Here is a 22,824-nt window from a genome sequence, read left to right as displayed (position 1 = left end):
GTAGAATTCTTCTATTTCATCTTCACTGGCTTTAGTGGTTGGTGCATAAATTTGAATAATAGTGGTATTCACTGGGCTTCCCTGTAGGTGCATGGACATTATCCTATCACTTATAGCATTGTACCTCATGACTGATCCTGGATATGTTCTTTTTGACAATGAACATAACACCATTCCTCTTCAATTTGTTGTTCCCTGCATAGTAAACCATGTGGTTGTCAGATTCAAAATGGCCAATACCAGTCCATTTCAGATCACTAATGCCTAAGATATCGATGTTGATGTGTTCCATTTTATTTTTGACAACTTCCAATTTTCCCAGATTCATACTTCGTGCATTCCATGTTCTGATTTTCAATGGATGTTTACAGCTGTTTCTCTTCATTTTGGATTTGTTGTGGCCCATTAGCAAATGAAGGTTCTGTGAGCATTTCTCTACTTGGAGGAGGCATTTTTTTTCCCCAGTCGCATTCTGAGTACCTTCCCACTTTCCAGTCCTCTATCTGACAATGTTTCTCTGCTATTCATAGAGTTTTCAGTGACCAGCGATTCGGAAGTAGTTTGTCACTCTTTCTTCCTAGTCTGTCTTTGTTTGAAAGCTCATCTGAAACCTGTCCACCATGGGTGACCCTGCTGGTTATTTAAAATACCGGTGGCAGAGCCCTCAGAATCACAGCAATTCAGACCACCACAGCACGACAGACAGATGAGTGGCGGTTGCATGGTTGCTGTTAAATAGGAATCTCCTTGTGCTAGGGCCCTTAAGTCTGGCTCAAAGGCGGGATTTCTGTCCTTGGATGTCAATCAAGAGGCAGAAGCGCAGCAGGGGTGACTGGTTTGTAGTGAGACGCTATGGGCTGGGCTTGTGGGTCTCTAAGTTGGTTGACCCCGCCGCTAAGCCATGATCCAACGGTTAGGCTAGGAAGGCGCTCTCGCGTCCAGGGTAAGTAGGACAGCCTGGCCTGCCTCTGCAATCTCTTCCCGCTAGGTAGCATCTCCCCTTAGACCTGGTCTCCAGACACCTCTCACCCCGCCGCTCCGTGGTCTGGGTTTCATTTAACACCTCCACTAGGTCTGTGCAGTTGTCGCACATCGTTTAACCACCGCCCTCCATGTTGTCAGTAAGTTATATTAATTCCAGGCTCATAGTGACTCTGTATAGGGCTTTCAACGATGGCTGTCTTTGCGGGAGTGGAAAGACTCATCTTTCTCCAGTGTTCATAATGGCTGGTGGGCTCAAACCACCAATTTCAAGTTTATTATATAACTCAGCAATTCTACTCCTAGGTATTTACCCAAGAGAAGTGAAAAGATAATGGCTACTCAAAGACTTATAAATGTGCATAACAGCATTATCCACAGTAGGCAAAATGTGTAAACAGCTGATGGATGGATAGACAAATGTGATATACCCATACAACAGAATACTATTCATCAATAACAAGGAACAAAAGTACTGATGCTTGTTCAGCATGACTGAACCTCAGGAACATTATTATTGTTCAGTGCTGTTGAGTTGGTTCCGACTCATTGTGAGCCTGTGTAGGATTTCCAAGGAGTGGCTGGTGGGGTTGAACTGCTGATCTTGCAGTTAGCAGGCCAGTGCTGATCTCACAGTACCACATCAGGATTCTATTATGCTAAGCAAAAATGTCTGGCTTAAAAGACCACTTACTGTGAGATTCCACTTAATATCAAATACCCAGAAAGGGTAAATCTATAAAAACAGAAAGTAGAGTAGTGATTGCCCAAGGCTAGGGATACAGATGGGGAGTGACTCAAGTTTGCTCACATTTTTTATTGGGTGATAGAAATGTTTTAAAATCAGTTACTAGGTAGTTGCACACCTCTGCAAATGTGGCAAAAACATTGAATTGTGCACTTTTGAAGGGTGAATTTAAATAAAGTTCATTTTAAAAAAAGAATTATAATAAAACAAAAGGGATGAAAGCAATAAGGAATGAACAGAACTAGATTATAGAAAAAGAGTCAGAGTTTATAGATAAATGCACAAGAAGTGAGCAAGACATTTTACAATTGTGTAATTAATGGCTCTTTGTATCTATCTGCAGCAAAAAGAAAATGGAGAGGTGGAGACAATTACATACTAATGTGAAGGAACCGTGATAATTTAGTAGCAGTGTTAGATGGGGATAATGGGATTAAGCTGGTAAAACCATTCAGGATATATAGCAATTGAAATAATTTTAATCATATGAGTTTTTTTTAATTGGAAAAATATTTCTAAATAAAATGGTAGTATTTAGTTTCCTGTGGAGTGCAGTGGCTTCATATGAGAAGAATTGGACTGTGAACTACAAGGTCAGCTGTTCAAGTTCACCAGTCACTCTTACAGAGAAAGATGAGGCTTTCTGCTCCTGCAAAGATTCAAAGCCTCGAAATCCTATACAGGGTTACTATGAGTTGGAACCGACTCAACGACACTTAATAATCACAACAGCTTCCTATAGTGTTGAAATTTCTGTACTCAAAAAGGATAAAAATCAGTACACCCACTCTTCACTTATCAACATAGTTAGGTTTCAGGTTATTGTGCAAAAATTGTCATTATGCAAAATTGGAGGATGACCACATCAGATCACAAAATGGAGGATAACTGCAACATTGCATAACTGCTTAAATATATCATTACATAACTGAACAAATTTCATACCTGCCAAACCACTGAAAATCGTGGCCCACTCAAGTTGACTCGTAACCTTAACCATCACAGCCATTGGTATTCTCACCTTGAACCTTGGCATTCATTACTATCAGAGGTATATCATTAATGTCCAAGATAGATGAGACATTTTACTGTTGTAAATGCAGAATGTCAGATAATGAGATCGTTGCTTACAAATAATGTGTCTGTATCTGAACTGCATGGTCAGCCATTCAAACTTAACAGCTGCTCCTTGGAAACACTATACAGGGTCACTGTGAGTTGGAACTGACTCAGTGGCACTTAACAACAATAGGCTTTGTATTTGCAGACTTTTTGCTCATTTCTGTTTTGTTTAAACAAATACTTTTAAGTAACTCCAAGCCCCATTTTACAAATGGGATAAAGTAGGTTCCTAGCCTTTATTCCTCAATGCCACACATCCATTAATGAAGAAGTGATCTGAACCCAGGTTTTTGACCCCAAATGCTAACCACATCTCATACATCCAGAGATACCCTCAAAGTTGATATTTTAACTTGGCGCAAATTCCTTGTTTACATTAAATTGAATTTATTCTCACATTGTTATTGTTAGTGAAATGAAGTCAATAGAGATGGTTTATTGTAACTTTTTTGTTGCTGTTGTATGCTGCCAAGTTGGTTCCGACTCATAGCATCCAGGATAGGATTTCCAAGAGCAGTTGGTGGATTTGAACTGCTGACCTTGAGGGTAACAGTCTAGTGCTTTTCCTACAGTGCCATACCAGTGCTCAGTTTTAAAATTTTGAGAAGGAAAATAATTTTTTAAACTTCGGTTTTTTATTCTGAAATATTTTAAAGAAATTAAAATACCCTGACAGTCTACTTATAAATACTTCTGTATGTATCTCAAAAAAGTAAGAAAACTTTTTAAATAGCTAAAAATAACTATAAAAATAAAGTTAGTAATAATTCCTAGTACCACCTAGTAATAATAGACTAAGAGTTTAGTCATATTTCTCTGCTTTTCCATGAAGTACCTTTACAACTGGTTGTTGACTCAAAACCTGCTTTAGGGCTGTAGAACTAACTGAAGACTCTCCCCCAGAACTGTTCTTTGTTCTCTTTTCTTTTCATGGCACTGACTTGCTAAAGAGACTAGAATAGTTGTCATGAGGTAAATGTTTCTTAAACTACTTTAGAAGAAAACTTTAAAAAAATATTTTTAGGTCAAAAGTTATAATGCAATTAGATTATAGAATATTTTATTGGTTTATTTGCAAAGTTTAGCATTAGTCTTTGGTGCTGTAATATTGTAGGGGTTTTTTTGTTTTTTGTTTTTTAATCTTAAAAGATTGACTCATTGTTGCTTTGATGAAATTGCTTGTAGAAAGTTCACTGTGTTACAAAAGGAAAGTGAGGTGCGATGTCACAGAGTGCTTTAGATGAGGGGGCTGTGTGGCTCACTCTTCTCCACAGGCGCATCTGATCCCTGAGAGATCTTGAGTGCCTTTGTCCCTGCCCAGAAGTGGTCATTTATCACTCTCATTACAGCAGACCTAGACTGATGGCCCTCCCAACTCCTCACCTTCTCCCTGCCAAAATTATATCAGGGATTCCCATACTGGATCAAAGCTGTTTTCCCTCTTTTGGGAAGAACTGAGTGAGAGTCCCACAGCTGGTGCCTTAGTCCGTATCTCCTCATCATAGATATCTCTGAGTTTTCCTTCCAGCCCATGTCCTCTAAACACATTTTCTCAGCTTCTCTTGTCAGCTTAAAATGTCCTCATGATGAACATTTAGGGCCAGATGGCACTGTGGGTGAGGGGCAGCAGCATGAGCTCCCAGGAAGAGGGTTCTAAGCAGACTAACCCTTGGATCTTCTCAAACCATTGCCTTCAAGAGGTCCCCTTGGTATTCCTATGTTATTCTTAATGTATCTGGGGTAAAAAGAGTCTTGTCTTCTCTTAGATCAACCACTCTGGAAAAAGAAGTTCCAGTCATCTTCATCCACCCTTTAAATACTGGCTTATTTCGGATAAAAATTCAAGGAGCCACTGGAAAATTTAACGTGGTCATCCCTCTTGTGGATGGGATGATAGTCAGCAGACGAGCACTGGGTAAGGTCGTCTGTGAAGCTGAAGGGTTAAACTTATTTCACAGTTTTATAAACTAAAAGAAGGGAAAATAAGGAAATGGTGTTAGTAGATTGCATGTGTAGAAAATATGTGGCTTTGTTATAAAGGAACTTGCTTCATTCTGTCTTCAAATGACATGACATAGGTGAGTGAAGCTGGATTGACTTCTAGTAATGGACTTGAAAATTAGTGTGGAATTGAGGGTGGGAAATGAGTTGTCAGACCAAAGTCTGATATGGTGTTTCCTTGACATTCTGTGTTCCTTTTGACATTTTTATCTTGTTAGTACTGTGCCTCTCTCTCTCTCTGAAGACTGGAAGTTTTTCAAATAGAAAAATACCTTGAGTATGCAAAGAGTAGTTTGTGTGAATAATGGTAATTCACATAGCTCACTGGCTTTTAACATTTAACATCCTCTGTTTTTTAAGGGTTCCTGGTAAGACAGACTGTAATTAATATTTGTAGAAGAAAGAGATTGGAGAGTGATTCCTACAGTCCACCACATGTGCGCCGGAAACAGAAAATCGCCGACATTGTCAACAAGTACCGGAACAAGCAGTTGGAGCCAGAGTTTTATACTTCACTTTTCCAGGAGGTTGGACTAAAGAACTGTGGTTCTTAGACCACTGTTTGAAGACTATTTCACTCCAATTCGGGAGCTATAATATCAAAGCAAAAGTACTTGACAGGTGATCACTGTAAAAATAAAAACAAATCACTCTCTAAGAGCTTACTGTTTAATCACCAGAATAGAAGAAACACATTATCAACCCATCTGATAGAAGACCTTCAGCTTTCTAGTGAAATGGGCTCCCAGGCACAATCGTATTCTTGCTGGTAATGATATACATGTTAGCCATAAAATTTCTTTTAAAAGGGACATTTTTTTGTTGCTAAATGTAAGCCTTTTCAGGAGAAAGGCTTTTATGCATCTCAGTAAAATGTGTATTAGTAGTATTAACAAATTTGCAATTTAGAAGTTGAGGATAGTTTTATACCTCACTTTTTAGGAAGTTGTGTTCAAAATTAAAATCTGTCTAGAATCTTCCAGGACACTTAAAACCTCAACAGATAATGATTGCATGAAGAAGAAGGAAAGAAATCTCAAACTTCTGCCCACTTACAGGCCCATTTTTATCCAACTATCAAACTGACAGAAAAGAAAATAAATGGTTTTTGCTCCGATAAGAAGTCTGACATTAAAATATTTTATATTTTCTTGCCACATTTCAAAAAGTTGCCTATCTCATCACTGCACAGAGGATCTGTCTGAAAGCCTCAATTTCTGGGCAACCCAGGAACAGATGTAAAATGAAATATAGTGAGCCTGTACTTTGATGAGGACACAGAGAAACCTCTAGAGTTAAAAGTTAGAAGACAACAGTGATAGCTACACTCTCCATTATGGGCCAGCTTGGTGGCATAATGACAGGTTAAACATGTAATCCCTTGGTTAAATATCAAGATGTGTAAATTCACAACAAGGACTGAAAACTATTTGGTTTCATGTATTCTTATTTCAGGACCAAGTAGGAAACTGCAATCGTTTATGAAGGATTCTAATTTGGGGTTTAGGAACCAGCTTCTTGGCACTAGTAATCCAGATCTCTCTTGGAGAGCTGCTGGATTTCATCTTCATCGACAAGCATTGGTGACCACCTCACTGCACGGTGGCTGCTGTTAGAAATGGCTGACATTGTCACGTTTTTCTGGACTTTGCCAGCTGATGGCATAACAAACCCCTGCCAGGGTTTTGGAATTACTTCTGTTACCTCGCTGCTACTTTTCTGCCAGGGATAAACGTTGTGAAGTAGCCAGACCCAGAACACCTTACAAGGATGCCTGCCACAGTTCTAGAGTACACACTGCTCATCCCTCTGATTCTTACCTGCTTCCCTCTGCCGTAGTTCAGATGGTTTTGTATTAAGAAAATAAGTGACATTGAATTCCAAAGAGGAGTGATCACAGGCAGATAAAGGGGTTTCCCACTTGAACTCTGACATCAATAGGTTATATAGGTCAGACCTACTGTGGTCTTACATGGTTATTTCTTTTGCTTTGATGTATTTGTAGTTTAACTGGGGAGATGGGAATAACAGTGTAGAACCTAGCTCCCTGTGCGATTTTTTCTATTTCAGAAGTATGTATTTTGCCATCTATGAGCAAGAGATATGGGTATAGCAGCTCTTGGTTTTATGTTTGCCATGCCCTTGTTTTCATGTTTGTTTTAAGCTCAGGTAAAGATAACTTCCTCCTTCTATGACTCCAGCTTCCATTCAGGGTATAATGTTATTATTCAATAATTGACTTCTTTTTTAAGCTGGGCAATAAATCGCTGTCCCCAGATGATAGCATAGGGAGGGGTGTGTGTAATGAAGATAAGCAAGTTCTTACCCTAAAATGTCTCAGTAGTTCAGCAGGTGTAAGGTGGGGTTTGGTAACTTTGAAGGCAATTCCAGATTGAGCATTTCAAGGTCAGTGGAAAACTGGGCCCTTGTTCTATTGAAGCGGCAAAGAAGGCTGTAAATAGATGTGCAACTTAGAACATTCCAGAGATTTAAAAGAACTGGTTCAGGTGCACTTCCTCAGTGTGATTCTTCAGACAAACCTCTTATATGCGGCATAGTGCCAGCACTAGAAAATGGACCGTCTGCTGTGTAGGAAGCAGGTGTGCTGATCCTTTGTTAGCTCCATTTGCTGGCAACTTTTTGTCATTCTAATGGCTTGGTGTTGAGTGCGTTTTGTGATCTGGAAGACTGGCCTCCTGGAGGAGGGATGGGTTCCATAGTGAGCAGCTCCAAAGGCATGAGACCCCCAGTGGGAGCAGCAGGAACAGAATGTGGACTTTGTGCATCCCTTGTCAGTTGCAGCCTGCTTCTCAAAATTGCATCTACCAAAAAAGGCCCCACTTGGATCTTCCATTAGCATGCGTTTGTGTTTGTGGTCACTAAGTTCAACCAACTGCCTTTTTAAAGAACCCCTTTGAGTAGAACAGTGCCAGAAGAACATAGTTTGTTCTTAATAATAATCTCTAGTAGTCCATCTGATACATTGGCTGGCATGGGTTCATAACCTTTGCAGGTAAAGGTTTGGTCTTGGGTCTGTGGTGTAAACAGTTGAACTGCTCCTTTGTCTGCACCAGTGGGTGTGTGAAGTAGCTTTCTGCGAAGAGACAGGTATAGGTGGCCCCTCAGACCCCCTTCTCTCTGGTTAGGAGCACTGAGGACAGTGAGAAGGATTCTGGCCTCTTTAACCCTTTTCTTGTTTAGCCAACTTCCCCATTTGTTAAGTGATTCCTCCATGGACCGCCCCCCCTCCTGCCTATTGGCTCTTGAAAGGAATAGTAATGTGATGGGTTGATCTGCCCCTCCCTTGCCCACCACCACACACACACCATACCTGCGCACATCCTGTCCTCCACTTGGAGATCCTCTGCCAGGACAGTCTGTTCTCTGCTCTCATTTATCAATACATGCTAGCTCCACCTCCTAGTGGCCAGTAATGCCAGTTACATGTGGGCTTTGTGTGGTAGTTGCTTTTATTAGCACCAGGGCAGCAATTGTGGACTCCGCAGAACCGATCTCTGGAGAGACAGAGGCTTCACGAGTATTAATGTCTATTGAAGGTTGGCAGCTTGCAGTGGAAGCCTTGCTCAAAGACGTGCTCATATTTTGTGGTTGATGGTGAAAAATGTGTAGGAGGAAATTTGGAGTTCTTCCTGCATTCGTCCACTCAGCATCATAAAGCCCCCTTCAGGTTCTATCTTCCTATAAAGAACTGATTATTACATGAAATGACAGATCGAGTTAGGTAGTTTTAAAGATTTGCATCACAGCCTCTTTTCCTGACCTGGAGAGATGGGAAGCAATCCATTCATACAATGTGGAATCGGACTGAGTTTCTCAGTAGCTACAAAAGCCATGTACTGTATAGTGTTTTTTCTTAGAATATCAACTCATGTTCTTCAGATGCTTTTCTTTTTTAATGGTGAGGGAAAAGGTATAATTTGGGATTCCACAGTGCCTTGCACATAGTAGGCGCCCAATAAATATTTGTTAAAAACAAACCAAGTTTCCCAAGTCCTTGTCTCTTACAGTGGCCAAGAACATCTTTCTCCTCTGAAGGGCTTGGCAGTTGTGGCTTAAAAAAAATAAGCAGTATCATTATTTGCTTGAAATCATATATAACAATTTGTATGAATTTCAGTACGTTGCCAAGACATAATCTTTTTCTTATTGTATTTTCTGTAAATATTTCTGGCACTGAACTGTAAAGTAAGACGGAATGTAAATATGAAGGTCTCCCCCTGCCCCCTTGCCTCCTGTGTTCTATCTTCATCATTAGGGAAGAAGGGCCAGAGGCTCGTTTGTATTTATGCCAATTCTTGTCCAGAAGAAACCCATGGAATATTGAATGTAATACATTTAGTCAATTAAATTTCAAGGAGATTCTTATCTAACAACCTTGTGTGTGCCTTTGGTGACAGACTGGGTTTGACTCCCATGTGGGTGTTCTTTCTGGTGGAAGTATGGGGGCTGCTGTGCTTTGGCCACCTTTTGAAATTTAAATCTGTAGGGTTTTGTAAAGTCTTAAGAGGCCTAAGTAAACAGAGCCATTGAAAACCCTATGGAACAGCACAGTTCTACTCTGACACACACACACACACACACACACACACACACACACACACACACGCCTTCCAGGAGTCAGAGTGACTTAACAGCTGTAATAGTAGGGATCCCGCAATGGTGCAGATGGTTTAGCACTCAACTAGTAATTGAAAGGTGGGCGGTTTGAACCCACCCAGAGGTGCCTCAGAAGAAAGGCTTGGTGATCTGCCTCCAGAAAGGTAACAGCCTTGGATACTTGTTGTTGTTGTTGTTGAGTGCCGTCGGGTCGATTAGACCACCATTTTAAAATTGGGAAGGCTCATGTAAAAGTTGAGCTGTATTGACTCTTGGAAACATCGATGGTCTGCCCATGCTGGGCCTGCATCTCCCACCTAGTGGTTACTGATAGAACTGAGCACAGCTGTTTGCTGTCCAGCATGTGGCTCCTGTGGTCAGCCTGGAGACTGGACAGCTGCAGCCCCAGGTATATGAACACTCACCCGGGGATCATTTTTACCTTATTTCATTTTCTAACATTTAGCAGCTTGGTGAGGTAAGAATTCTTTTCATCTCACAAGAAAGGATCAGAAAGGTGTCCCTCGAACTCAGTAGCAGCTTAGCTGGGATCCACATCAAGGCCTGCCTGCCTGTGAACCTGAACTAAACTCCCACTGCCTGTCTTAACCATTCATACAAAACAACGTCCCTTCAGGTTGCCCCTGCAGGCTTGCCTAAAGGATACCAGCTTCCTTGTTGCATCACCCACTGAGTCACAATGGGCTGAAGACAAGAGTGCCCCCAGAGGCAGCCATGCCAGTCTAGTCCAGGCTGGCCACATCAGTCACATGCACCATGAAGTACCCTCTGGTGCCGCTGGTGAATGATCTCACATTTTCTTTCCTGGTGTTCTGGCTCTGTCTGCCTGTGGGCTTGCTGCTATTGTTCATCGTCTGGTTATGCTTCTTGCTTAGCCAAGGTGAGCTGCCCAGATTGGGTCCAAGTTCTAGAGCTGGGCAGGTAGCGGTCCAAATAGGCCAGGGTCTCCTGGAACTACCAGGAAGAAGGGTTTTTGTTCAGGTACGTTGACTCCTACCTTAGATAAAAGCAGTCAGTTGGAAGAGAAAAGAATTCATTTGTTAGACTTTGTTCACCTGGGTTCCAAGGTTGAGTCTTAGGGGTCCACGAACTCCAGAGTTTGACTACAAAGGAACACTTATGTCTGCACTTCCACGGAAGTGATCCATTGCATCTGTCAGGATCGCCACTAGCACATGTCTTTGGTACAAATTAGAAAGAGGTGGTCTTACTGGGTTGATGAGTGGGAGAAAGCTGCCACTTCCTGTGAGTGCAGCCAGGGAAACAGTCTTAGGTCCACTTTCGTGCAGCTGGTGCTTTTGAGCAGTGAGCAGTTTGTGCAGGGACATGCAGCAACCTTCACCATGGCCAGGGACCCAGAGTCCATTCACTGTTTCTGCTTAGACGGTACTTCAGGAAGGATCTGGGCTTCTCTGGACACAGCATCGTGGAAGCTGCTGACGTTCATGCCTCCTGAGCCCAGACTGCCTCCGTGGGAGCAAGAGGCTGGGTGAAGTTGGCCGTGAAGGAAGCTGGGGCATGGGTATCTGGGATGGGGCCTGGCCCCATGGGCCTCTTCCTGACCTCCCACCTCCCGCTGCTCAGCTTCAAGGTCTTTGGCCTGCTGAGCAGGGAGGTTGTTGAGCATGCTGCCAGCCCCTGGGCAGGTGGTTTCAGACTGGCTGAGCAGTTTGCCTCTTCTTAGCTGCCCAGGATCTCAAATGTCAGAGCCAGTAATTGTGTAATTTCTCAGAGTACCCGTCAAGAGCCTAGGAAACTTGCTGCCAGAAAATGTTATTAAAAGTGTTCTTGGATTTCTGTGGTGTGGACCCCAATGCTCTCTGAGGGACAAAACTTTAGTCTGGTGACTTGGTGGGTGCTGGAGGTTGTGTGTATTGGCTATACATACCGTCTCTTGGTGTCTAGGAGACTTGAGTTTTAATATCATCCCTGCTCCTTAATAGTTAATAATGTCATGGCATCTGGATGAATCCTTAAAACTGTTTCCCTGAGATCATCTTTAAATCTTATACTAAAAATATTCTGAAGTCTTCTTAAAACTAAACAATATTTAAGCATACTGGTTATGAATCAGGCTACTAACTTCAAGGTCACCAGTTCAAAACTACCAGCTGTTCCTCAGGAGAAAGATGAGGCTTTCTGCTCCCGTAAAAGATTTACAGCCTCGGAAACCCTATGCAAGGTCGCTATGAGTCAGAACCGACTCCACGGCACATAACCGCCACCACCACCACCACCAGTCAAGAATGTCTGCCTAGAACATGGTGCTCTTTTAAGGTCAATCTGGGATCAAACTGACAACAGCTCAGAAGATAAGATTGGGAACTTGGGGGTAGTGAGTTTATGTTAGTGGGGGAGGAACAACTTGGAGAAGGAGGATAAGAATGGTAGTTCAACTCAGTGTTGTCACTGAACTGACATAAGAAACTTGAATTGCTGTACTGTGTATATTCTCAACAAAAATATAAAAAGATATATATACATATGTTGCTGTTAGGTGCTGTTGAGTTGGTTCCAACTCACGGTGATCTGTATAGGGTTTCTAAGGCTGTAAATCTTCACAGGAGCAGCAAACATCTTTCTCCCACAGCAGCTGGTAGGCTCGAACTATAGACCTTGTGTTTATTGTATGGATCCATGGCGCTCCATATGTGCATGTATGTAATTGTTGTTAAGTGCCGTCAAGTCAGTTCTGACCTATAGCAACCCTGTATAGAGTTTCTAAAGAGCAGCTGGTGAACTTGAACTGCCAACCTTTCATTTCAAACTACTTTGCAGTCTGGCGCATTAGCCCAGAGCGCCACATCGGGACTCCATATATGTACTTAGTGTTCCTGTATTGGGTTTCTGAGGAGCAGCTAGTGGGCTTGAACCGATGACCTAGTGTTTCACATAGTCCAGTACTTATCCAACAGCGCTATACCAGGAGTCATGTGTCTGTGCTGTTGTTGTTGTTAAGTACTGTTGAGTTGGTTCTGACTTGTAGTGACCTCGTATAGGGTTTCCAAGGAGCAGCTGATAGGTTTGAACTGCTGACCTTGTGGTTCGCAGGCCAGTGTTGATTCTAAGCGCCACACCAGGAGTTCATATTAAGTCAATTCTGACTCATAGCAACCTTATAGATATATTTTTTGAGCTGATGTGTTTGAACACTGACTGTGTACATGCACCAGGCCCTATGTTAAACACTTTACAGGCATTATTTCATGTCCTCAAAGTGACCTTGTGAGGTAATAACCTCTTCTAATTGAAGAAACTGAGGCTCAGAGAGGAGATGCTATCTGTCCAAAGTCACACATTGTGAAGTGCTTTAGAGTGCCAGTTGTCTGGTCTTTGAGCTTCACCTTCCCATGAACAGAATGAATGAAGATAATAATACCAACTCTGTGGGCTTTGTTGTTGCTAAGTGCCGTTAAGTCAGTTCTGACTCATAGTGACCCTGTCTAGGGTTTCCGAGGAGCAGCTGGTGGGTTTGAACCACCAACCTCACAGTCCTGATGCTACAGTGCCACCCCAGGGCTCCATCCTGTGGGATAGTGAAGCCTTGCGTGAATCAATGCATGTCAGGGCCTTATGGGCTGAGCACCTTGTTGTTGAGTGCCGTTGAGTCAGTTCTGACCCATAGCGACCCTGTACAGGGTTTCCGAGGGTGTAAATCTTTACGGGAGTAGAAAGCCTCATCTTTCTCCCGCGGAGTGGCTGGTAGTTTCGAACCGCTGACCTTAAGGTTCACAGCCCGATTCGTAACCACTAGAGGTGCTTTAAGAGGAGAAAATAGTCCAGTGTGGACTTTGTCACCATGAGGAAGCATGGGAATGGCTTTGCATAGATTGTCTAGAGCAGGGCACCTCAGCCACCACCCAGTGCAGCCTTAAGGCACCTGTACCTCCAGCGAGTCCTTGGAGGCCCTGCTCCAAGCCAGCCACACCTTACCCACACTAGCCCATTCTCAGACTTTCTCCTGAAAGCTGTTAACCCACTGACATCTCATGACATTTTTATTAAGTCCTTTTCTTAATTTTGCAACAAAGTGAGAGTCTGCCAGGACCCTGTCTTGGAACTCTCAGGATTTCTGTGTCCTGCCCTGGTACCAGGGCCTAGTTGCTGAGGGCTCAGGACAGCCAGGCTTTTCTGCCTTGGGTCCCTTTACTGGAATCCAGTACGAACAGAGACAGAAGTAGCTCTGATGCCTCTGTCCAGTGTAGAGGCTCCCTCGTTATTGTGCTTTCTTTTTCTGTGTTTTGCAGTGATAACTGCATTTTACAAATTGAGCAAGCCTGGTCCTGGTGTGGCTCTGTGGCTTAATGTGCTGGACTTGCAAGTTTGGAGGTTCAAGCTCATCAGTTTCTCCTCGGAAACCCTTTATAGGGTCGCTATGAGTCGGAACCAACTCGACAGCACTTGACAACCAACAGCATTGGCACCAACAGCGTGCACTCACTCCTTGTCTCTGTCACATTTTGGTCATTGTCACCGTATTTCAAACTTTTTCATCATGTTACTACACAATTCATTAACGATGACTACAATATAGCATAAACACACGTGTATATGCACTGGGAAACCCAAAAATTGTGTGACTTGCTTTAATCTGGTACTTGGCTTTATTGCAGTGGTCTGGGACCAAACTGACAGTTTCTCCAAGTTAATGCCTGTTTCCCAGGGCTGCCACAACAGACTACCACAGTACTGAATGATCTTAAACAGTTTTTTCTCACAGTTCTGAAAGCTAGATATTCAAAAGCAGGGTCATACTCTCTCTGAAGGCTCTAGGGAGAGTTGGTTCATACCTTTCTTTCAGCTTCTGGTGTTGCAGACAATCGTTGAGTTTCCTTGGCCCTGTAGACACGCCATTCCAATCTCTGCCTTATGTCGTTCTCCCTTTGATCTCTGTTTTAATCAGGACAGACCCCAGTCATAATGGACTAGGGACCAGTAACGACTTCATCAAGGAGCTCAGGTCCTTAAGGAGAAAGTCTGTGTTACTCATTGGGCTGCTAACAGCAAGGTCAGCAGTTTAATCCTGCCAGCCACTCCGAGGGAGAAAGATGAGTTCCTTGTAGAGATTTACAGCCTTGGAAACCTAGGCATCAGTTCTCCTCTGTCCCGTAGGGGTCATTGTGTGTCAGAATTGACTTAGTGGTAGTGGATAGGGTCCCTACTAGTAGGTGGACTTTGCTGCTTTTTGAGTCATAAGACAACCTTTCTTGGCCCCTGGTTGCCATTTAAGGTTTTGAAGGCTCTCTGAGGTCAAGGGTCTAGCCTATATGTCATGACTTGGCCTTAGGACACTGACCAAGAGAAGGATGCAGGGATGCCTGGCCCTTGGAAGGGGGGTCCCTTTTGGGACAGAAGTAGGAAACAATATATGACCACCCAAGATGCCTTGTCTCATACCTTCACAGATTCAGAAGAAAATGACTCCAGTTTATGCTTCGATTGGGAGCCATGGAGCAAAGGGCCAGCTGAGTTTAGCTGGGAGGGGACACTCTATAGCCGAGAAGAGGAGAGGTCCCTCTGGTGAGCCCGTGCTGCCAGGTGAAGCCCTTCTGTGAGTAGATGACTTGGAAGGGAAACCCTTAGAGAGTGCCCAAAGCCTTGGGGGGGCTGCCATGTTGAAAAGTGGAATGCTTCCATCATGTTGGAAGTCGGCTCTCTTTCAAACTGTAGAACTGGTACCCTCCATGTTGGAGAGCTTGCTTCCTATACCATGTTGGAGGATCAGTCAACTTCTACCATGAGGAATTTCCCCCAACTCTCAGGCTTTAACCTCTATGACCTCATTTTCCAGCACTCATGCAGTACTCACTGGCTCCTGCCTCCCTCCTTAGTATCTGTGCACTGACTTTCCTTCTGCCTGGAAGTTCTCTCCCAGACATCCACATGGCAGATCTCTCACCTCCAAGTTGTTACTCAAATGTCACCCCTCAACTACCCTATTTAGTGTTGCAGTCTCTCCACACCTCTACTCATAAGCCCCCTTTACTCTGGCTCTTCTTTATATAACATTTATCACTACCTAAGATGCTAGTCCTGGTGTGGTGCTGTGCCAGACTGCAAAACCGTTTGAACTGCAAGATCGGAGGTTCAAGCTCACCAGCTGCTTCTCGGAAACCCTATACAGGATCACTATAGGTCAGATTTGAGTTGACGGCACTTAACAACAACAACAAGATGCTAGATAATATATTGCTCACAGATGTATTCAAAATGCCCAAAGCATTACCTGACACTGGGCTCAATACATATTTGTGGAAGAAATTATATAATAATATCCATCATTATTGTTTTTGTTGTTAAGTTGGTTCTGACTCATAGCAACCCTATATAGGGTTTCCAAGAAGCAACCGGTGAGTTTTAACTGCTAACCTTGAGGTTAGTAGTCAAGTGCTTATCCTACAGCATCCATATGTTTGCGCACTCAGAGCTTTGTGCCAAGGACCAGCTGTGTTGGTGTGTGAACTGGGCACCCTCACTAGTGCCCATGCTCAGAAGGACCTACTTATGGTTTCATATTATTATTGGTTTCATATTCTGTTGTTGCTGTCTTGAAATCTTAATTTTTAACAAGGGGCCCCCATGCATATCTTTTGCAATGGGTCCCACCAATAATGGAGTCATTTCTATCTGGGCACAATTAGTGTGCAGAGGAAAGGAAATTTTCAGCCTGCTCCAGAACCTTGTGCCATTTGTAGGGTCCTCCCCATCCCCATCAGTTATCTCTTATTCGTTCATCTCAATGCCATCCTTAGGTTCAACCTCCCAATTTGTTTCTAGCTCCATTTTCCTAGAGTCAGCTGGGCCATGTGAATGGCCAAAGTGGACAAGAGGGACCGACGACCCAGGATGGTAGACACTGTTGGAGAGTGAGGTGCTTCTCTGGTACCCCCCAATCTCCCCTCTAGATGGACACATAAAAACCCCAGAAGAACCAGCTATTTTCCATCATCACAGATGACCCACCAGCCTTTCCAGGAAGGAGGAGACCAAGTCATGAAGACAATATTAGCAGCCCACATGGAGAGAAGATAGCCAATGGAATTCAGAAGAGGTCCCAAGACTGGGTTTGGCCACAGGGTGTGGGCTCTCGATTAAAGAAACAAAGGTGTTGCTATACTCAGAAGACCCCTAATAAAACTACCAGACCTGACCCAAGTCCATTTATTCAATAAACTCTGGGGCCTAGGCCCAGCCTGAGTGGTTCCTGATCGTCCCCTGAAAGTCTCCAACCTCTCTTCTTACCTGTTCAAAGGTTAAGGGGTGGAAAGCAAGTTGTACTGAACTTCCTATAAAGAGACTTCTTGTTAAGTACTGTCGAATCAGTTCTGACTCACAGCGATCCTGTACAGAGTTCAGAGACTGTGCATCTTTGCAGGAAGCAGAAAGCCTCATCTTTCTCCCATGGAACAGCTGGTAATTTTGAACTACTGACCTTGCAGTTTGCAGCCCGATTCTTAACCACTACACTACCAGAGCTCTTTGCCAATTTGGATGCCTTTAATTCCCCTATCTTGCCTTAAAGCTCTGGCTAAGAATTTCAACACAATATTAAATAGGAGTGGTGATAAAGAGCATCCTTGTCTGGTTCCTGTTTGCAAAGGGAAGACTTTCAATTTCTCTCCATTGAGACTGATGTTGGCTGTTGGTTTTGTATATTTGCTCTTATGATGTTGAGGAATTTCCCTTCAATTCTTACTTCGTTGAGTGTTTTTATCAGGAATGGATTGTAGATTTTATCAAATACCTTTTCTGCATCAATTGATATGATCATGTGGTTCTTTCCTTTTTCTTACTTATATGGTGGATTACATTGATTGTTTTTCTAATGTTGAACCATCTTTGCATCCCTGATAGGAACCCCACTTGGTCATGATGTATGATTTTTTTGATGTGTTCTTGAATTCTGTTGGCTAGGATTTTGTTGAGAATTTTTGCATCTATGTTCATGTGGGATATTGGTCTATAATTTTCTTTCTTAGTGATGTCTTTCCCTGGTTTGGGTATGAGGGTTACACTTGCTTCATAAAATGTATTAGGAAGTTTTCCATCCTTTTCTACATTCTGGATTAATTTGAGTAGAAGTGGTGACAGCTCTTCCCTGAATGGTTGGTAAAACTCACCAGTGAAACCATGTGGACCTGGACTTTTTTTGGTTGGAAGTTTTTTGATGACTTTATCAATTTCTTATTTTGTTATGTTGTTGTTGTTGTTAAGTGCCATCGAGTCAGTTCTGACTCATTGCGACCCTGTACAGGGTTTCCAAGGCACAGCTGGTGAAGTTGAGCCACCAACCTTGTGGGTCCCAGTCCAGTGCGAATCCTATAGTGCTACACCAGGTCTGTTCAAGTTTTTTTACTTCACTCTGTGTAAGTTTAGAAGTTGTTAAGTGCTGTTGAGTTGGTTCTGACCCATAGTGACCCTGTGAAGGGTTTCCAAGGAGCAGCTGGTGAGCTTGAACCACCGACCTTGCAGTTCAAGGCTCTGCAGTCTGGCTTATTAACGCACAGTGCCACACCAAGACTCCAAGTTTAGGTAGGTCTTGTTTTTCTAAAAATATATCCATCTCATCTAGATTTTCAAATTTATTGGAGTACAACGCTTCATAGTATTCTGTTGTTCTCCCTTCCCCCCCCCCCCCATTGGTTCTGTTGTGACATCACCCATGTGGTTTCTTATGCATGTTATTTATGTCTTCTCTTTTCTTTTGTTAGGTTTGCCAATGGTTTGTCAATTTTAGCAAACCTTTCAAACAACCAACTTTTTGTCCTGTTGATTCTTTCTATAGTTTTTCTGTTTTCTATCTCATTTACTCTGCTCTAATCTTTAATCTTTCCTTCTGGTAACTGTAGGTTTACTTTATTGGTCTGTTTCTAATTGTTGGAGATGTGTTAATGTGTTGATTTTGGTTCTTTCTTCTTTTTGGATTTATGCATTTATTGCAATAAATTGTCCTCCCAGTACTGCTTTTGCTGTGGCCTAAAGATTTTGGTATATTTTGTTTTCACTCACATTTGTTTCTAGGAATTTTGTAAATTCACCTTTTTAAAATTTGTTCTACTACCCAGTAGCTTTTCAAAAAAATGTTTTATTGTGAATTATGTGATAGTTTACAAGGGAGAACATTTGCTTTACATTCATCCTATTGTATATTGTTTCATTGCCATGGTTACAATCCCCTCCATGCATCATCAACCAACCAAAGGGGATACACCCTGCAAGCCTGCCCCCTGGTCTATAGCACATAGCCCCTCTCCTTCTCTGGGTCTAAAGTCCCCAGCTGCTCCATCTCTCCACATCATCGTTTCTGCCTCCATCTCTGGCGTCACTATTTCTCTGGGTAGGGTCCCACACTCCACTCTTCTCTTGATGGTCCCAGGGACCTCCAATCCCGGACTTGAAAGTCAACCACTCCCCTTCTTTTGCTACAAAATGTCCATCTTTACTTTACACTTCCAGTCCTCACAGTCAGTCCTAATAGCAATTATTCACTATATTGTGCCACATGAGTACTAACCCCATCTCCTTTCATCTGTACCCAGTAGCTTTTAAGCAAGGTGTTATTACGTTTCCATGTATTTGAATTTATTTCCTTGGTCTTCCGATTGTTGATTTCTATTTTTACAGCATTGTGATCTGAGAAGATGCTTTGTATTATTTTGCTTTTTTTTTTTAAGGTTTTTACTGTCGAATGAGTGAAAGTTTACAGGGCAGATCATCAGTTTTACATTCAACAAATTACACATCTTGTTTCATTACAATGATTATAATCCCCTCCATGTACCATCAGTTAACAATATTTCTCTCTATTCACTTTAGCTCTTTTCCACCTCCAAAGGGCATGCTCTGCAAGTTGGCCTCCTGGCCACCTGCTCTTAGTCCCACTCTTCCCATGAATCTAGAGTCCTCAGCCACTCCCCCTCTCCATGACCCCATCTCTGCCTCCATCTCTAACATTGCAGCTTCTCTGGATAAGGTACCACATTCTGTTTCTGGACTGTAAGATTAACCACTCCCCTGTTTTTTTTTACAAAACTTTAACCTTTACAATTGTGACAGTCGCAATTAGTCATGATAACTATTATTCACTATTGAATATTTAATTTTATCCCCATCTCTTTTCACCAGACCCTTCTAGACAAGATGAAATCTATTCAGTGGGGACCCTTTCTCCCCCCACCCCCACTCTTAAACTAAACTCCCTATTGAAACCTTGTAAGCCAGTCACTTCGTGCCTTTATTGCCCCCTCATTTTAGATAGCCAATGTCTAAGTTGCCCACCCCTATCTACCCTGTGTATAGATGGCATAGCATTGATACTTGATGTGAAGACTCCTTTCCTCTCTGTTGGTATTTAGAGTTACTACCTCCATGAATATAGGTCAGTTTCATCAAATTGTAGCAATTTACCCTTGTTTCGCTTATCCAAAAACAAATTTTTGTTGTTGTTGTAATTTCCTCTAGTCAAGTTCTGATTATCAAGCTATTGAGGATAGGTAAATGAGTACTGTCTGCAAGTTTGGGTGTTCTTGTGCATCTCCCCTCACTTCATATCAGCTGGATGCTTTACTCTCAGCTCTAGCCCTCTGAGGTTATGTCGTTGTCCGTGGGCTCAAGTGTCCCATGTCTCACCACATTTTGGTCCAACCAGCCCTCCCTCTTCTCTCTCTCATTTCCAGGTCAATGGGAGTCAGTGGACTGTGGTTGGACTCAGCCCATTGCTGCCTTTCCCCCTCTTCCACTCATCAGTAGACCAATGTGGTCGCCAGCAAGCATACATGCCTGTTTATGTGTTCCCTGAAGGAACTTGATTGCTTGCCTTGATGGCTACCTGGTGAACAGCTTGCTTATTCTTGTAGTAGCCAGTCATGCTGACAGTTTTGTTTTGGATTTTTCCTGATGATCTTTCTTTGAAGGTGTATCTTCTGTTGCTCTAACTGTTCCAGGCTGGTCTGCTTGTCCTTGCTAGTGGGAATGTCCCACCTCATAAGGTTCTGGATGGGACTTAGGATTACACCTAAGGTCCTATACTCTGCAAAGGCTTTGCAAGAGGCCTATTTCACTGGGCAAGTTCTAGAACCCCTTTTAGGTATTCCTATCAGTTATAGACTGAAGACGGGCTTACAAGTTTTCTGGAGTCATGTTTCCCAACATTCCTTTTTATCCCACTCAAGTGTGTATTTTACAATAGTAGGCGTGGGGAACCAATATTCATAAGACAGTCAAGCATTTTAGTACTACTTCCCCTCTTCAGACTATGCCTTGATCCCTGTATCACTGAGCCCTGTTGTTCTAAGGTTGAGCATGCATCACTGTTTACCTCTTTCCCACTTAGACCCTGCAAACCTGTTTCAGTTTTCCCCTATCTATCTTGTTCTTCTGCCTCCTCCCCTTTTTGTATCCTCTGCAACACCTGAACTAAAGCCCACACCCAACCCCACTGTTGTGTTTACCTTAAATACCATTAACTCTTCCCTCCATTTAAGACAGTCTATTTTATCCTGTAATCTACCTGACCTTCTCACCACCTGGATCTCTCTGTTCCTCTGTTTACCTTGTGGGAAAAAAAATTATAATCCTGTTTATTATATTCGGGTAACTTTTTTATTTCCTGAAGTAAAGACTTTATGATCGCTCTCTTTTTCTTTGGTTACTTCCTGAAGTGAGTAAAGAATTTATGGTCACTTTCTTTTTCCTTAAACTACTTCCTGGAGCAAAGACTGACCCCTCTCTTCTTTTCCTAAAGTAGGAATGTGCGCCTTAAAAATTTGAACTAGCCAACCGAGTAAGGGAATAGATTGTGAGGTCAAAACCCTAGCCAATAGGGTGAGACACAGCCTTGAGACTCGTGTCAGGGATTAAAAACCCGAGTGGACTGCCCACTCGCTGTGCTCGCTAGCCTGTTCGTGTATGTACAGCTATGCGCAGGCACCCTCTTGCAAGAGTAAAATTTACTTTGCCAAGGTAATTTAGTCTCACCGAGTGTCTTTTATGCGACATCGGGATTCATTTCTAACAATTTGGGGGCCCATCCGGGATTTCCCATTCCCTTTGGAAAGCAGCTTTAGCCTTCTCCTCTGAGGGAGACGTGTCCTGCTGTCCAGTTACAGCAACCCTCGGGTGAGATCTGCTGAAGTCTCCCAAGGAAGCGAATAAATCCGGACCCTTGGCAAAGTGGGGAAAAGGCCTACTCGAGTACCACGTGGCAACCAGGTAACTTCGTGCATGGACCAAAGGTAAGGAAAATCGTGGGGGCGAAAAGTACTTCCTTTGGTGGTTGGGACATCCCAGAGGTTGTGTGTGTGTGAATGAGACGTGCCTTGGGCATGAAGCGAGCGTGGAGTCCTGATCCGCGATTCCGTGACCACCTCATATGGCTGAGGGCGGTATCGAGTCAAGGATTCGATCCGAGTCGAGGGTTTATACCGACACGCCAATTGCTAAGAGGGGTCCAACGTTCCCGAGAGGGAAGTGGCTGGAGACAGACGAAGTGAAAATAAAGAGAGCAAGAAACCTCCAAGTTTAGGGGGTAGGTTGAGCCTCTTTAGAAACACAACCAGGTAGCCGGGATGGGAAATAACATTAGTAAAAGAAACTCTAGAGAAAATGGGACCCAAAACAACAAAATCCCCCTTGATAGACTATTGGGATTAATGTTAAAATACTGCAGAAAGAACCCTCGGACTAAAGGGAAATAAAAATAACAAATGATAAGATATTGCTGTTTCTTTTGGACACAGAAACCAATTTTTAAAAACTGTCTTTTGGCCTAAATTTGACTCAGAGGAGGACTGGGTCTGCTAGTCTTTAACTGAATATTTCAATAAGAAAACTCCTATTCCTCAGGAGGAAATAGATTATGCCCCTATGCTGGAGACAGGGTCCTGTTGTCCTATTTGCACTTAAGACAAGGCATAACAAGGTGAAGAAAGAAAAAGTTTCTTCCCCTTGGGACCCCCCTTTTCTCTCTACCCCCTGCCTTACAATCCTGCCCTTTCTCCTACACCCCCACCCCCCAAAAAAATCACAACACTGAACTCTCCTCTTTGAAAAGTCCCTTAGGAAGAGGAGAAATTGGGATTCTCAGTGTAACCCTAACTGGTTTAGGAGACCCCCCCACAAAAAAAAACACACACAAACAAAAAAAAGTTATTTGGCCAGGGAGTGTTAAAGTTCCGTTTTGTCACTAATACTTGGCCTGATATTTGTAAAAGGACACAAAAAGAATAGAAAACTGGAAAAACAGGTCTATGGAAGAACTATTATAAGATATTGAAAAGGTATATATAAAACAGGATAAAGAAAAACAGAAACAGAAAGTCGAAACTATGTTGTCA

The 22,824-nt window shown here is 42.8% G+C and overlaps 2 protein-coding genes across 2 annotated transcripts in view; both read left to right on the top strand.

The window, feature by feature from the left end:
• Nucleotides 1–5,530, top strand: part of RALGAPB (Ral GTPase activating protein, beta subunit (non-catalytic)) — a 137,172-nt gene extending 131,642 nt beyond the window's left edge. Inside the window, exons 28-29 of the mRNA XM_006876640.1 lie at nt 4,618–4,766; nt 5,213–5,530. Coding sequence (XP_006876702.1) covers nt 4,618–4,766; nt 5,213–5,406 — 343 coding nt within the window. The 3' untranslated portion in view covers nt 5,407–5,530. The remainder of the gene's footprint in view (nt 1–4,617; nt 4,767–5,212) is intronic.
• Nucleotides 5,531–10,246: 4,716 nt separating this feature from the next.
• On the top strand, nt 10,247–15,014 carry ADIG (adipogenin). Its single transcript, XM_006876639.1, has 2 exons — nt 10,247–10,370; nt 14,896–15,014. Exons 1-2 carry the CDS (start codon nt 10,247–10,249, stop codon nt 15,012–15,014), a joined length of 243 nt encoding a protein of 80 aa, XP_006876701.1.
• Nucleotides 15,015–22,824: the final 7,810 nt, after the last annotated feature.

This window comes from Chrysochloris asiatica, unplaced genomic scaffold (genome assembly GCF_000296735.1).
Source record: "Chrysochloris asiatica unplaced genomic scaffold, ChrAsi1.0 scaffold00403, whole genome shotgun sequence".
In the NCBI taxonomy this organism is placed as follows: Eukaryota; Metazoa; Chordata; class Mammalia; order Afrosoricida; family Chrysochloridae; genus Chrysochloris; species Chrysochloris asiatica.
This window is presented reverse-complemented; position numbering and strand designations above follow the sequence as displayed.

Excerpts from the sequence above, each read along its gene's own strand:
- ADIG (XM_006876639.1), top strand. The coding sequence starts at position 10,247 with ATGAAGTACCCTCTGGTGCCGCTGGTGAATGATCTCACATTTTCTTTC. Across the intron at positions 10,371-14,895 it reads ATGCTTCTTGCTTAGCCAAG|ATTCAGAAGAAAATGACTCC; the intron begins GTGAGCTGCCCA and ends ATACCTTCACAG.